The following is a 15,714-nucleotide window of genomic DNA, read 5'->3' as shown; positions in this document are numbered from 1 at the left end:
CACCTTTTTGTTTATGCATAAAATCAGCATTTTGAACATTCTCTCTTAGCACAGAGCACGAATAACTGAAGATATTGAATAATTTGACGACTTCTGAATTTTAAAATTTAAAATGCTGTGGAACAGGGCATTTGGACTTCCACAACTGAATCTGGAGATGAAGGAAAGGCTGGAGCTGCCTCTGGCCACTGTCTGCACCAGAGGCAAGAGCTGCCCAGGATTAGCTGCTGAGAGGATCGTTCCTTCTCAGGGCTATTTCACTCGAGAGAACCAATTTCCAAAAATCGCTTCAAACATCAAATGAAACACAAGTTATCTAAACATCAGATTTTCTAATTTTATTAAAAACGCACAAATTTTATCCAACATGTTTTCTTTCATACAGTGAATGGTCTAATATGCACTGGAGGTCACACAAGCTTAGGTTCATTAGAACAATAAAAGACATATGAGAAATTTAATATATAAAGAAAAAAGTAGCAGCTGTTGACTGCATATTTGACCATAAAATTTAAATATTTTGGACTTTTATTTTAAAGACACAAAAATAAAACCTGTGTGGGTCTATATAAGTCATATTAACAATTCCATGAATGTTCAACAGGACTAAAAATTAGCAAAGATGTTTGTCTTTTTTTTTTTTTTTTCTTTTTAACCTTGTAACACTTTTTAAACACCTTCTCGGGTTGCTGGTGCAAAGCACCTTACAGTATTTGTGCTATATATTTACTTTATTTGGCAACTGTCTGGGTTTTGTGGGTTTTTTTTTCTTTGCCTTCTGTAAACAACACCTTTTACAAACTAGCACAGTGAACCACAAGCCCTGCAATCTGTTAGAACATCTACAGAAAAGAAAATGAACTATTTTGGTTGGCTGCTCAAAATCTTTTGCTTTTGAACAAGAGGTTTTTCTAAAACAGGATTTGTTAGTAAAACATTGAGCTCCTGAATTTAACATTAGACGTAAACAGTTGACTGTTTTTAGTTCAATAGAGTCTTTTTGTTTAGCTTTTCTCTCTCTGTGAAGGTAGAATACTTTTTGTTTGTTTGTTTGTTTTTTCAAGTCATTTTCGTTAGAGGTCTGGGTGGTGACCTTTGCTATGATGAGGAGGTTTTGTACGTGTAGCTTTGTGAAGGTAGAAGAGTTGGTGCTGAGGGCTTAACATTTAGTATTTGCTATTTTTGGAAAAAAAAACAACAATAAACAAACAAACAAAAAAAATCCAACAAAGCAAAACAACCGAAACAAAACAGAAAAGAAAAAAAAAAAAAAAAAAAGAAAGGAAAAAGGAAAAGTTGTCCCACCTGATCGTCAGCAGGCTGAAATGGTTGAAGCTAAAAAGAGTTTCTTGTTGTCGAACTTTCTGAGAGACAAAAATGAACAAACAGATTCATAATGCCAGAACCATCCTTAACCAGGAACGCTATAGAGAGTTCTTGAAGCTTTTTTTCCCCTTTTCTTTGACCTCTCCTTCATTCAATTATTTTTAATTTTTTTTTTTTTTTTAACGAGAAGTTTCTAAGGATTGTGGCTCTTAGGATGACATCCGACAGGGTAATCAAACTTACGCCATCCTACGGAATGGCAGCACTTTTACTGTACAGCTTCCCCAGTTCCTTTGTCAATGGTACAAAAAAGTCCCCTTGCTTGTTTGATACAACCATAACATGGAGATTGTCCTGGTCTAGAGCAAAGCTTGCCTTGGAGCGATCGGATTCAGTTCGTTCCCAAGGTAAAATTGTCTTAGGGCGGGAGAGATGTTATATGAACTCATTTCTGTACACCATAACAATAAGCAGACTAGATGATCATCACTTACTTAGACCCAGTTTGTTTAAAGCTACCACACAGCCGCTTCGTTCATCTCTGGAGGGTGGGACAAGTGATTGCCGTAGTTAGCACCACCGTTGACGGATATCGACGAAAATGGGGGGCTGGGCCCAAAAACTTCCGCGGACATGGAGTGCAAGGACCCGGGCAGGTTGGGTTCGGGGCTGGGCGAGTCTCCCGGGGGGTGCGACATGATGTCGGTGAAGCGCTGAGCCTCACTCGAGGGGTGATGTCCGGGCAGGGGGTGGTCCATGGCCCCCAGCGGGGTCCCTGACGGCCCCGAGGAGGGCACGAACGGGAGATCCACGGGGGTCTGCGCTTGAGACGAGGGCGGTCCTTGCGGGAAGAAATCGTAATTGCTTCCAGGGCCGTAATACTCGCTCTGGTAATCTGGCGGACAAAGAGAGACAGAGGGAAGGTAACAGGCGGGCAGGTACCCGAGTGGGGACGGCGCGGCTGGCGGGGCTCGGGGTGCCACCCACGGCTCGGGGTGCCACCCACGGACCCCAGGGGAGACGCGTGACCGGGCTGGCCGGGCTCCGGCAGCCCCGGGACCCCCTTCCCGCGGAGCGCCGGGGACGCCGACACGAAGCGGCGCTCCCGAAACACCGGGGGCACAACGGGAGAACGCCGGGATCCCGCCGGCAGCGCGGCGACGGCCGCCCCCGGGTGCGGGAACCCCGCGATGGGCGGCGGGGAGCCGGGAGGCACGGCCAGAGCCGCCCGGAGCCCGGCACGGAGAGAGGCAGCGGGGGAGCGGTACCCACCTCCGTAGAAGGAGAAGGGCCCGTTGGGGATGAGCTCGCCGGGCTCCAGCCGGTCCACGAGCGGCCGCATCCTGCGCGGGCTGCGGAAGAACGCGTGTCGCCGGGCGCCCAGCGCGCTCAGCTGCTTCATCCGCCGCTCCTTGGAGCGCCGGTTCTGGAACCACACCTGCCGGGGCGGCGGGAGAGCGCCGGTCACGGGAGCCGCGGGTCCCCCCTTCCCTTCCATCCCCATCCCCATCCCAGGCCGCGCTTTTCCCCTTTCCTGTTCCCCTTTCCTTTCCCCCTTTCCTCTCCCCCTTCCTTTTCTCCTTTCCTGTTCCCCTTTCCTTTCCCCCTTTCCTTTCCCCCTTTCCTTTCCCCCTTTCCTTTCCCCCTTTCCTTTCCCCCTTTCCCGGGCTCTCGTGCCCGGTGCGCACCGAGCCGCGCTCCAGGCGCGGCCGAACCCACGCGTGACGGCGGCCCCGCTCCCCACCGAGTGCAGGTCAAGAATGATCGAGTTAATTCTTATTACCCTGACAAGATTACTGCTAATTACCCTCACACTGAGCCTCTCCAATCTAACCTCGTCTTTAATGGTCCTTTAACCCCCCATTACCCCAGCGCTGCGGGTTTATAAACCTTTTAATAATTCCAGCGCGTTGTCATTCTTATTTACCCATTAACCCCTCACATTTCTGGTTATTAATTTCGATAGTGTTTGCAGCTTCTTTAGGACTTTTCTAGGACGAAGAAACCCGCGGCTCTGTCCCCGCGGACCGGCCGGGGCTGGGGAAGCACCGGGAAGCACCGGGAAGCACCGGGACGCACCGGGACGCCTCGCTAATAACGATTTCAAAGGCTGGCGGGGCTTCCCCGGGCCCCGCAGCGCGGAGGGTGCCGGGCTCCCGCCCCTCCTCGCCCCCGCATCCCCCGGAGCCGTGCCCGGTGCCCGGAGGCGGCGGTACCTGGATGACCCGCATGTTGAGGCCGGTCTCCTGCGCCAGCTGCTCCCTGATGTGCCGGGTGGGTTTTGGGGTGGCCGCGAAGGCGGCTTTCAGAGTCTCTAGCTGTTTGGCTTTGATGGTGGTGCGGGGTCCCCGCCGCTTGGCCCCCAGGTTCTGGTCGTCGTTTTCGTTGCTCCCCGTCTCCTTGTCGGACACGTTGGCGCTTTCCGAGTCCTTGGCGTCGTCCTGGGAGGGGTCTTGAGAGTCCGGGGACAGGCTGGGGTCACTGCCGGTGGTGGCTGGGGGGAACAAACCCAGGTCATGCTCAGCCGGGGGGAAACACCGACCGCGAGGGACGGCCCGCGATAGGACCGGGGGAGAGGAGAAAGAAGGGAGACGAAAAAGGGAAAAAGAAGGGAAAAAAGGGAGACAAGAAGGAGAGGAAAATAAAGAGATAAGAGAGTGAAGGGAGAAGAGAGAGGAAGACAAGGGAGAGGAGAGAAAGGAGAAGACAGAAGAAAGAAGAGAAGGAGGAAGGAGAGGAGCGTCTCATCCCAAGGAGCAGCCGGTGCTGAGCGCATCCCTGCCCTCATCGCCCCGGCCGCGCTCCCTCACCTGAATGCAGGCTGTTTTCTTTGGCAGTATTGCTGTTATTTAGGTAATCTTCTTTGCAGACAAACTTGTTCTCGTCTATGATGTAGAGCTCCTCGCCGGTGGAGAGTTGCTTGTTACACATCATACACGTAAAACAGTTCAAGTGGAACACTTTGCTCCGCGCCCGGCGGACCAGGTCGCTGGGGGAGATGCCCTGGGCACAGCCCGCGCACTTGGTCCCGAAACACCTGCGGGGAGAGGCCGGGCAGCGGTCAGCAGCGCCCGCCGAGCGCGGCCCGGCCGCGGGGAACGGGCTTACATCAAACCCAGCATCCCCGCAGAGCGCTCTCTCCTCCCGGTACTATAGCTTTGAAAAATGAAAATCAAGGCCGGCCCGGGCACGGCTCGGGACCGCCGAACGCCGGGGCTGCGCTGCCCGGTGTCCCCGCGCCCCGACACCCGCGTTAGGCGCTCTGACAAGCGGCTCGCAGAAATCCTGCGCGTTCTGTGTGCCGGTACCGGCCCCGGCCGCGCTCCGGCTGGAGCAGCCGCCGGTGCGGGCAAGGCCGGCGCGGGCAGCCGGGGGACAGCGGGGCCGGAGGCCTCCGGTGCCCCGCTCAGCCCCGCGGGGCTCCGGGAGCCGGCACCGGAGCAGCGCCGGGCCCGTTCCCGGGGAGAAGCGGCGGAGCTCGGGGCAGTGCCCGTCCCTGTTCCCGGGGAGAAGCGGCGGCGGGGCTCGGGGCCGGCCCGGGCGCTGTGCCGGTGTACGGCGGGGGCTCCGCGGCCTCCCCGGCCCCGAGTCAATCCTTGCCCTTATCGCCGGTGTGCGGCGGCGGGACCGGCGGCCGCTCCGAGCCCGGGATTGATGCCGGCGCCGCAGCGGGCCGGGGGGAGAGCGGCGGCGAGCGAGCGTCGGTCACCCTTTCCCTCTCCATCCATCCATCCATCCATCCATCCTTCCAGCGGGCAAGGGCCGCCGCCCTCGGGCCGGCCTGGCTCCGGTGCACGGGATGCGCTGGGCCCGCGGAGCGCCGCACCGTGCCTGCCCCGCCGGGCGGCACCGGGAACAAGGCCGGGCTCACGGCCGCGGAGAGCCCCGGCGGGGTCACCCCGCTCCGCTGCACCGGGCCCGGGACAGTGGCCGTGCTGGCCCGGGCCGGGCCCGCCGCTCCAGAGTTTGGAGGGAACTTTGGGCAACTCGAGCTCGGCCGGCGGACGCGGAGAGCGGCGGCAGCAGCGGGCCCGGGCCCGACCCCCGCCCGTCCCCTGCCCCGGGAGCACCGGGAGAAGCAGCCGCGATTTGAGACCTTCGCGTGTCTCGGGGAGGGGAGAGGCCCCTGTGGGTCCCGCTGGCAACGGGGAAAACAACGAAAATAAAGGGAAAAAATGGAGGTGAGAAACGACCGGAGAGGAGCGGCGGGGGCAGGCGGAGGCCGGTACTCACCGAAAGAAGTCGTTTTTGCAGTAAAGCTTGCCTTCTCGCGAAAAGCATTTCTCTGTCAAATTGCATTTACATTCACAGCACTGAACACACTTCACATGCCAAGCCCTGTCCAGTACATTCAACAAAAACCGGTCCAAGATCGGCCTTTTGCAGCCTGCACAGTGAACCATTGTCTTTGGTTAGTTCTGAGGGGGGCAGCGGTTTCCCAGGTATCAAGGAAAAAAAAATAAAAACAATTTTTTTTTTTTTTTTAGAAAGACGACAACACCGGCGAAGGTTTGGTTTGTGTTTTGTTTTTGTTTTTTTTTTTTTTCTTTCCTTCTTTTTTCTTGTTTTTGTTTATGTATCTTTTAAAAGCCTTGGAGAAGTGAAGAAGGATAAAAAGAAAGGGAGGAAGAAGAAAAATCTTCTTTCGAGTGTCCTAGGAGGGGTACACAGGAGAATCCCCCACTGCCCAGCTCTTCGACACAGCCGCAGGATCCCGGCCGCTACCAACCACACGGATAATAATAATAATAATAATAGTAATAATAATAGCAACAATAAAACAATAACGGCTATAAAGATCGGCGCTCAGAAAAATAAAAATTAAAAAAATTAAAAATAAAACCGCCAAAAAAGCGAGCGTGATGAGTTTTTTCTAAGGTCTGAGGTAGAGCAGTCAGGAGTCAAAGTGCTTTTCCCAATGAGAAATCAAAGGAGGAAAAAATATAATAATAACAACAACAACAATAATAATAATAATAAATAACGAGCCGGGGCATGGAGAGGCGGTGGCGGTCAGACGGGCTGTGGCTGCTGCCGCGGCGACATCGCCCTGCGCGTCCTGACGCGGGGATGGGGACACGCGGGGACGGGGACACGCTCCGCCGCTCCTCCTCGTTCTCTATCTCTCTCTTCCCGTTCACTCTCCCTCGACGTTCTCGGCGGCACCGTCGCGCCCGGCTCTGTCCGTCCGTCCGTCCGTCCGTCCGTCCGTCCTACCTACCCCCGCGCATCGCTAGGCGCGGCGGCCGCCCGTGTCCCCGGCGTGGCATGGCCCGGCGGTGGCGGAGCGCAGGCCCGGGCCGGGCGGAGGGCGCGGGGCAGAGGGGCGGCCCCGCCGTCCGTCCGGCCGCGCAGGGGCTCTGCATGGTCCCGGCGCCGCCGCCGCCGCAGCCTTATGCACCGAGAGCTCACGTCACCGCCCGCCGCGGCCAATCCGCGCCGCCGCCGCCGCCCCCCGCGCCCGCCGCGCCGCCGCCGGACGGGGCGTCCGCGCCCCTTTATAGAGCCGCCGGGGCGCCGCCGCCGCCTCCGCCCGCCGGCCCGCGAGCGACCGAGCGAGCGAGCGAGCGAGCGGCGCACCGAGCGATCGCCCCGCCGACGGCCGGCCCGGTAGGTGTGAGGGAGCACGGACGCGGGCGCGGTGCCGCTCGGTGGGCTCCGGCACCCCCGCGGGGTCACGGATCCGTTCGAGAGACCCGGTGGCCGGAGGAGCGCCTCGCGAGGGACCGGCGACAAACGGGATCCCGCTTGGGTGCCGGTCCCCCCACGGGGCGCGGAGTCGAGGAGAAGGCCGAGGCGGGCCGCTTTTCCCGGGAGGAGCGGCGCGGCGGGGCCGGGACCGCGGCCCGGGACGCTCCGGCGGGGCCGCCCCGGTGGGGAGGGGGCGGCGGGCCCGCGGCCACCCCAGCGCCGAGGGCACAGCGGAGGCGCCGGGAACTTCGCCGTGATTCCGTTACCGGCGCTCGCAGCGCACGTCCGGGGCCGAGGAGTACCGGCCACCGCCGTGAACCTTATTTTTTTCTTTTTGTTTTGGTCAATAAAAATTAATTCGCTTTTACCTTCCAGGGGCCGGGGCGGTGCGGAGGGACGAGTTTTCTCTTTCCTCTGCGCTTTGCTGCCCGTCGGAGCCACCGCTCCGGGGAGGTGTCGCCGCCTGGCCCCGGCCCCGAGCCCGCCCCTCTCCCCGTCCCAGCGGGCTGAGCACGGGCGGGGGATCGGGAGGGGAAGGGCGGATGGAAGGGTCCGAGCGTGCCCGGCCTTCCACGCACGACCGAGAGCCGCGGAGGCCCGCAGCATCCCCCGCCCGTACCCACTGCGCTCGCTCTCTTTCACGTCTGTTTTCCTCGTCCTTGAGAGGGGGAAAAAAAAAATTAAAATTAAAAACCGGGAAGGCATAAATTGAAAGACAGTAAGAAAAAGGAAAGCAGCTAACCCGCTCCGCGCGGGGGGCAGCCGGCACCGGGGGGGATGCGGAGCCCGGCCGGGCAGGCGAGGCGGTTCCAGGGCCGAGGTGCGGCCTCGCAGCCCCCGCGGGCGCTCCAAAGCCCCGGCAGCCCCGGCCCCGTCGGGCGCGCACCGGGCGCTGCCCCGCGCAGCTGTCGGTTCGCTCGGGGGCCGTGGCGGGGATCAATGGGGCCGGGGCCGCCCCGCCCGGTGCCCCGCACATGGGCGCTTCTCATGCGGAGCCGGCGCGGGCGGGCGGCCCCGCTCCGCCGCCCGGGAAGGCGACAGCTGCGGCCGCCGTCAGGGCAGCGCTCCGCGGCCCCGCCGCCGCGCGTGGTGGGGGTGAATGAGGGAAGGCGCTGAGCATCTCGTGTCCATCGAGCACCAGTTTTCACAGCGATTACTTTTTTTTTTTTTCTCCTTTCCCAGGCGTTAGCGAAAGCATCTGGTTCTGCCCCCCGCGGGCTCCGGGGTCCCCCCGCACCGCTGCGCTCCCCGGGGGGCTCTGTCCGCCCGAACCCCCCGAGCCCCGCTCGGGACGGGAGGCGGCACAGAGCGAGGGGCACAGCGGGGACAGCGGGGTGCCCCCTCTGCCTCACCCCCCAGCGGGGATCCCCGCTCACATTTGGCTTGAGAGGCCAAATCGGCCGCGCCTGTCTCCAGCAGGATCCGAAAATCAACCCCAGCATCCCCGGGCTGCCCCGCGGGGCACCCCCGGGAGCCCCCGAGGAGCAGCGCCGTGCGCCGCCCCCGCAGAGGGCCGGCTGCCGGGCACGGGGGATTTTTTGGTTTTCACTCTATTTTGCAATTCGCCCAGGTCCGCTCCTGGGTCGAGGCCCCAGCCCCAGGCGGGACCCGAACCCCGCGGGGAGCCGGCCAAGAGGTTCCAGAGCAACCCCGGCCGGCCCCAGCGCTGCAAAGAAGGGACGTTAGGAGAGTAGAAAAGGAAAGGGAGAAATCAGCAGATTTTTAAAAAGTTTTTTTTTTTTTTTTTTAAATAAAGGATAGAAATTAAAAGAGGAAAAAAAATTTAAAATTTAAAAAAACACAGCGTGTAAGTAAAATAGTGACTAGTGAAAGATACCCAAATAAAGAGAGAGGGAAAATGAAAGAGGGAAAAAAAAAAAAAAAGCCAAACAAACCCAAACTCAAATTTATTTTAAATCAAATACCGAAGGAAAAAAAAAACAAGTCCCTTTCAGGCGAGTTTAAATTTGCATTTTATGGGTGTCGTTCCCATCTTTTTAGTTAAACATCACCCTGTTTCTCATCCCCTCTCGCCACCGCTGCGCTCAGTAATGGGATTTCTGTCTCCTTTACGGGGTGCCGGTGCTGCACAACCCCTGAGCCCCTCGCCGGGACCACCGCGGCTCCTTGTGGAGCATCCCCGCATCCCCCCGGGCAAAACCTTCCCTCGCACGCACTCCCACCACACCCATCCCCGACAGCACTGAGTTTTCCCTCTTTCCCCATTCATTTGAAATTTGATTTTCTTTTTTCCCCCCTCCCTTTAAACCTTTCTCCAGGACGCTGCCGGGCTCGGAGCGGCGGCGGGGCCGGTGACCGGCGGCTCCGGTTCCGACCCCTCCGCACGCCGGGGCAGCGCGGCCCGGGGGACACCCCGCAGAAAAGGTGGGGGTCCCACCTCTGCCCCGTCCGCAGCACCTTCCCCCGCAGAAAGAGCGCCTCCGCCTGATTAAATATATATGCGGCTAATGCTCTGGCCAAATATTGAAGTTAAGATGTAATTAAGCCTTTAGAACATCCCCGCGCGATAAACCGCAGGATCCATCCCCAGGTTTGTTTTAAAAGAGCTTGGAAGAAAAAAAAAAAAGAAGAAAAAGATCTTTAAATTATGTATTAGAAGGTCCCAGTTTATCCTGCCACACTCGGGTCGATGCTGAGGGTAAACACCACACTGTCGCCCCCCGACTCCGCTCGTCTTTCCCTTTTCTTTCCTTTCTTTTCTATTTATTTTCCTTTTCCTTATTTATTTTCCTGCCCCCCACCCCCGTGATTAGCCCTCCCGGGTTTCTGCCCACGTCGCTAAATGTTGTCGCTTACGCTCCGGGCTCATGCATTGTTTATGGGAAATACGGTTAATAAATAATTACAAATCCGAGGTGCGCGGCTCCGCCTTTGACTGACGGGAGAGCGGCCGGGAAGGGCCCGGGGGTGGCCGGGAGCGGGGCCGGGGACAGCCCGGCGGGGCTGCGGGACAGCTGAGCGGGATCCTTCCCTCGGCAAAGGGCAGATAAAAGGCGAATAAAAGAGAAAAGAAAGAAAAGTGTGGAAGTAGAGGGGGCGAGGGGGGGCTATAAAAAAAGAGGGTGAAGCGAACCCCCGGAGGACGCACCGCTCCCGGCTCATCCATCTTCATTGTCTCCGTGTGTGCAAAAGCAACTCCGGTCTAAGGAAAAGCCACTATGAAAGCCATGGCTTTATTTTATATCCTATAGATCAGGAGGGAGGCAAAGCTTTATTTTCGCCCAGAGACAGATATTTTATTTCTCTCTTACGGTTTTATGTGTGAGAGATGTCAAAAAGGTAAAATAGATTGCTAATGCATAGGCAAAACGAAGCTGTTTTGGCATGCTCTGTGTCAGGAGGGCTCCCGGGGAACGCGGGCTGGGGATTTAGGGCCGATGGGGGACTCGGGGGGATTCTGCTAAAACATCTCTCTCCATAAATCCGCCGCGTGGTCAGCGCGGGCGGCAGGAGGAGCTTTAAAGGGGAACAGTTGGAGCGCGGCGGAGCGGAGCGGGATCCCGGCCCCGCTCCCCGGCCCGGTGCCGCCGGGGTCCCGGGGGTCGCGGCCGCCCCTTCCCATCGCCGCTGGCCCGGCCCGAGGCGCTGCGGGCGGCACAAAGCGCTCCCGGCTCGCCCCCGCGCCCTCCTCGCCCGATTTCATTCCAATATTTCATTCCAGGTTGTTTTTATTTCCCCCCAAAACAAGCACCCATCCCCCGACCATCGGTCCGGCTCCCGGAGCTGCGGCTGCTCAGCGGCTGCTCCCCGACCCCGGCAGCGCATCTACACGGGCCTTCTCCGAAGTTAAAATATATCTCCCCAAGCTGCAACAATTTTCATACTTTTTGACCTCGGGGATTTACTTAGCACGTTAAGTTCAAGGCTCAGAAGCCCAGGGCTATTACTCATTTAGGCACTCCCACCACCAACACTTTTCACCACATATTTTATCATTTGACTTCCCGGCTTAAATTCATGTTATGGCAAATAATGGATGGTAATACTTTCCCCCTTCCCCATGTTAATTGTCTTGTCTGACAGCCTCCGCATTGCAAGTGATTTAAAGCAAACAAGGGTGCAGCGGGAGCCGGAGACAGCCCGGCACAAAACCCCGGCGGGAGCCCCGCGGCTCCGGCCCGTGGGTGGATCCGGGGCACAGCGAAGCCTCCCCCAAAACCATCGCCCGGCCCTCGCTGGGGTCCCGCAGCCCTCGGGGGGACTCACCCCTGCCTCGGGCTCTGCTGCCCGCAAGATTCCTTCCTTGGGGTGCCCGAAATGGGGAATCACACCGGAGTGCTGTTTGCAAATTAAAGAAAGAAAGGTGTACTTGATTAGGAAATTAATTATTTCAGTACCCCCAGGATGATGTTGTTTTTCTAAGTTCTGTGGGCCTGTGTAATTTACTAATTTCACAGTGGCTGAGCTTCCCTGGGAGTGAGAGTCAATCTCCCCTCTCTGCCAGGCGGATCCGGCTCCTCGGCAGGCTCGGAGGGAAGGGGGAGCCCAGAGCTTTCCCTCTGCCCTGCCCTGCTGCGTGACCCTGGCCAAAATCCTCCTTTCTGCCCTTTCCGAGGGCGGGCAGCGCCTCCTTCCCACCGGGAGCAGCTCCTCGTGCGGAGAAAGGGGCACACGCACTGGCACTGCCCAGCCCTGGCGCTGCCCGCAAGGGAGAGGGGCTGCTGCTTTGCACGTCCCTCTCAAGAACCGCAGAAGAGGATTCTCAGCACAGAAGGGTTTCTGTCATCAGCACAATGTCAGGGTTTGGTGCTGACATCACTGCCGTGCTGAACGTTTGGGAGGGATAGCTGAAATCCCAGCAAACAGGACCCGGGCAGGAAAACGCAGCTGCAGGGCACAGCTGGCTCAGCATCCCCCGGGCCAGCAGCAGCCTCTGCCCAGGGACAGCGAATGCAGAGCTCCTGCCTGTGCCTGCCTCTGCCAGCTCTGGCCTGACTGATTTCTGCCTCTACATTCTGGCATTTGTCACTGTCCTAGACCATGTCCTGGTTATACCATTTTCTGTTTTCAAGGATCTGAGTCCCGTGGGGGCTCTGGCCAGCCTGGCCTCCCTCCTCCCACAGCCCAGTCCGGGCAGCTGGGCTGGTGCAGCTCGAGCCCAGCAGAGCCCCCGGCTCAGGCACATCCAGAGCTGCTCTTTGCTTCCCCTCAGCCCTGAGTGATGCTCCGAGCGTGGCTGATGTGCACACTGCTCATCCCAGCCCACGGCGGGGACGTGGCAGGCACAGCCACAGTCCCACATCCCCGAGGTGCATCAGTGTGCTGTGCTCAGCATGAAAAAAACAAACCTTTCTGGTCTAGAATGTGGAATTTCCCTAGTTCTAGTTCATTTTTCCAGGGGCTGAGCTCCATCCCCATGGGGATCCTGCTGTCCCGAGCTGTGCCCCAGGGCAAGTCCCCACACAGGACAGAGTCACTCGCTGGCACTACCAAGGGCCAGCCCTCCACACTCAGAAGCACTTTAAGAAACAAATATCATTCTATAAAAATCCATCCTTGGCATTTCTGTGGCTCTTCACAGCGTGTCGCTGAGTTCTGGGGCTCAGGAGCTCCGGCCCCAGGCTGCTCCTCGCCTCTCCTCTCTCCAGAACATCCATCCCAGACCAGCATCACCATGAAGGCACCAGAGATTTTCCCTTGCAAACAAGTGAACCTTGTTTCCCCAAACCCTGGTGAACAGACTGACCGGGTGCCTTCCTCCTGCCTGTGAAATGTCACCATTTCCACTGAGAACAAGTGGCTGCAGGAGCTGGGATGTGTGTGCTGGTGATGTCACCTGGGTATGAGAACAGCAACTTCAGGCTCAGAAAGTGTGAGTCTGCAGAATTCCCTTCCAGTGGGGCTTTTTCAGTGGTTGGAATAAAATCCACAGGGCTGTAATTAGTATTTGTAAAGCCTCTAAGACTGCAGGAGGAATGGCTGAGAGGAACTGGCGTGGTTGTTAGATAAAAGCATTGATAACAGCGGCGGGGGCTGCTGAGGAGCCTGCTCCTAACCATGTACAATTTATTTCCTTAAGGCTGTGCTAATAAACAAAACTGCTTTTTAGAATCTGCTGCATTTATTCCACATACTGCCTCAGATCAAAGAAGTTTCTCTCCCCACAGCATCATCTCCCTGCTCCCCTCTCTGCAACCCCTCATTAACTCCTGCTGTGCCGAGGCCAGGGACACAGAGCCCTGCCCGAGCAGCACCCAAAGAGTCCAGACAGCACCCTGCCCCTGCCCAAAGAGCACCCAAAGAGCTCAGCCAGCACCCTGCCCCTGCCCAAAGAGCACCCAAAGAGCTCAGCCAGCACCCTGCCCAAAGAGCACCCAAAGAGCTCAGCCAGCACCCTGCCCCTGCCCAAACAGTTCCTGAGCCCTTGGACGTGGCCTGGCATCCTTCTGGGGCACCCCAAAGGCTCCCCTGGCCTCAGGGGTGGGTGCTTGTCCTCATCCCAGCCTGGGTTTGTGCAGTCCCCGAGCCACGGGTCCCTGCACACTCCCCAAACTCACCCCAAAGGTTGTTCCCTGCTGCCACCTCTGCTCTGCGGGCGCAGGAGCTGCTCCGGAGCTCACAGAGGGAGCTGCTCCTGCTGCCCGTGCCCAGGCTGAGTGGCACAGGAGCAGTCCAGGCTCTGCACACAACCCCTGCTCTTCCCTCACACAAACAGCGAGGTGCCCACCCAAAACAAGCCCTTCCTGCAGGAGACTGGCCAGGGGAGCAGCGGGTGGAGGTGGGCACCAATAAAGCCCCAGTGCCTTTGGGTTTTTGTGGAAACCCCTGTCCTGGGCACCCCAGGGCTGTGCCAGTGCTTGGTGCCCATCTGGACTCACATTGTCCCCACGTCTGTGGAACCGGGCTGCTGCTCACAAGCTGAAATAATCCACGAGTGTTCAGAGTTTAGGGAAAAAGAGGAGGAGAAATGTTTGAAAAGAGCAGTTTTATGATTCTAGAATGAACAGCAAAACCCTTTTTCCTTGGGGATCCCCCTGTGAGGTCCAGCTCATGCAGGGAAAGGGGCGAGGCTGGGCCAGGCAGCTGCTGCCAGAGCCCAGAGCCAGGGCAGGAAAGGGGAAACCACTTGTCACTTGAAAATTCACATTTTTCTTATTCCTGTGAGAATCAGGAAATCCACATTACCACTAGAACCGGGAAATGCACCTTTGCAGGGGAGTGCTCAGTGTGGGGTCTGCCAGGTGAAGGGGTCCCTGGGCAGGGAAGAAATTCCAAGATAAAGAAAAAAATTACCCACAGCAGGAAGCCACATGAAAATCTGCTCATCTTTCACTGCCCTGATACGGTGCTGCTTTTTTTGTGCATTTAAAAAAAATCAATGAAACTCCTGAGTTAATATGAAAACAAAAAAATTACAGTTAAAACAACTCTGAAATGGTCATACAACCAAATACATGCCTTAGATGCTAAACCTTCTATCAGAAAGCTCAGCTGGAATTTAGGGGTTTTTTTTCATAAATCTGCAAAATATAATTAAATTGGTGATGGTAAAAAAAAAAAAAAAAAAAAAGATTGGTCCAAACCCTTATAAGGATATTTCAGCCATGCTGAGGTTCCTTTTCCATAAATGTTAAGCAGACATCTGTAAACATAATTGGAATTTACTGCACACGTGAATAACTGCATATAAATGAGCCTGGATGGTTGGGGTTTAGGAAAGGGCTCAGGTGCCCCCCCTTGCCCATGAGGCTCCGGCGTTCCCGGCACATCCCAGCTCAATTCCAAATGTCAATTCTCTACATTTTAATTTTTTTTTTTTTTAATAATCTTTTTTTCCCTGGCTGTTGCCTTGTTACATTTATCATAAAGCCTCTATAGATGAGACATCCTGCGGAATTTTGTGCGTCCCCAGGTTTGTTTACCAGGCTGATAGTTATTCTTTTGGAAAATGCAGAGCGGTATTGTCAGGCATTGCTTAATATTAATGACAGAGATCTGGGCATCGGAGAGAGCTGAATGAGCACAACTTCATTTCACCGGCCCTCATTTTTTTTCCACATTTTTTTCTCCCTTTCCTTTTCTTTGCTTTCTCCTTTGTTATGGGAAAGATGTGCAAGGCATGGAGCCCTCTGGCCCTAAACCCGCAGGGATCAGTGGCCACATCCCTGGTTTGAAATCAGTGGAAAAAAGGTGAAAATCCAATTTTTGTGGCCCAGGACCAAGCCTTTCACGCCCGGGGGCTGGGAAGTCCTCCTTAAACCTGTGCCCACGGTGAAGGCGCCTCTCGTCCCATCCTTCTCCATCCTCTGTCCCCTCCCTGCCCAGGGAAAAGTTGGGAATCCCCCAGCCAGGACAGCAGGGAGGCTGTGGCAGCACGTTTCTCTCCCTCTCAGGATTTTTCATAGAGGTGCACAGAGGAAAGAAAGAGAAAACAATTTCTATTTCTGCTCCTTGTTTTCTCACGTGGAATGTGTGTGGAGAATTGTTTCCCTGGGATGATGCTTGGTTGGATTCTGGTGAGGATTGTTTGAGCCTGATGGTCAATCCAACCCAACCCAATTCAATCCAACCCAACCCAACCCAATTAAATCCATAAATCCAATCCAATCCAACCCAATCCAAGCCAAGCCAAGCCAAGCCAACCCAACCCAATCCCACCCAACCCACCTGTGCTGGACTCTCATAGAGGGCCACCAATTGTATTAGAGATAGAGTCAGAGAAAGTACTATGTAGTT

General features: G+C 56.5%; 1 protein-coding gene across 1 annotated transcript; it reads right to left on the bottom strand.

Moving 5' to 3' along the window:
* Positions 1–323: 323 nt before the first annotated feature.
* LHX1 (LIM homeobox 1) lies at positions 324–5,854 on the bottom strand. Its single transcript, XM_021524974.2, has 5 exons — positions 5,560–5,854; positions 4,137–4,363; positions 3,543–3,820; positions 2,599–2,764; positions 324–2,221 (listed from the first exon to the last, which is right to left on the bottom strand). The coding sequence occupies exons 1-5, from the start codon at positions 5,727–5,729 to the stop codon at positions 1,842–1,844; spliced, it is 1,221 nt and encodes a 406-aa protein (XP_021380649.1). The 5' UTR covers positions 5,730–5,854; the 3' UTR covers positions 324–1,841.
* Between the last annotated feature and the right edge of the window lie 9,860 nt (positions 5,855–15,714).

Source organism: Lonchura striata, chromosome 20, assembly GCF_046129695.1.
Source record: "Lonchura striata isolate bLonStr1 chromosome 20, bLonStr1.mat, whole genome shotgun sequence".
NCBI lineage: Eukaryota > Metazoa > Chordata > Aves > Passeriformes > Estrildidae > Lonchura > Lonchura striata.
Note: the sequence above shows the minus strand (reverse complement) of the source record. Positions and strands in the feature narration are given on the sequence as shown.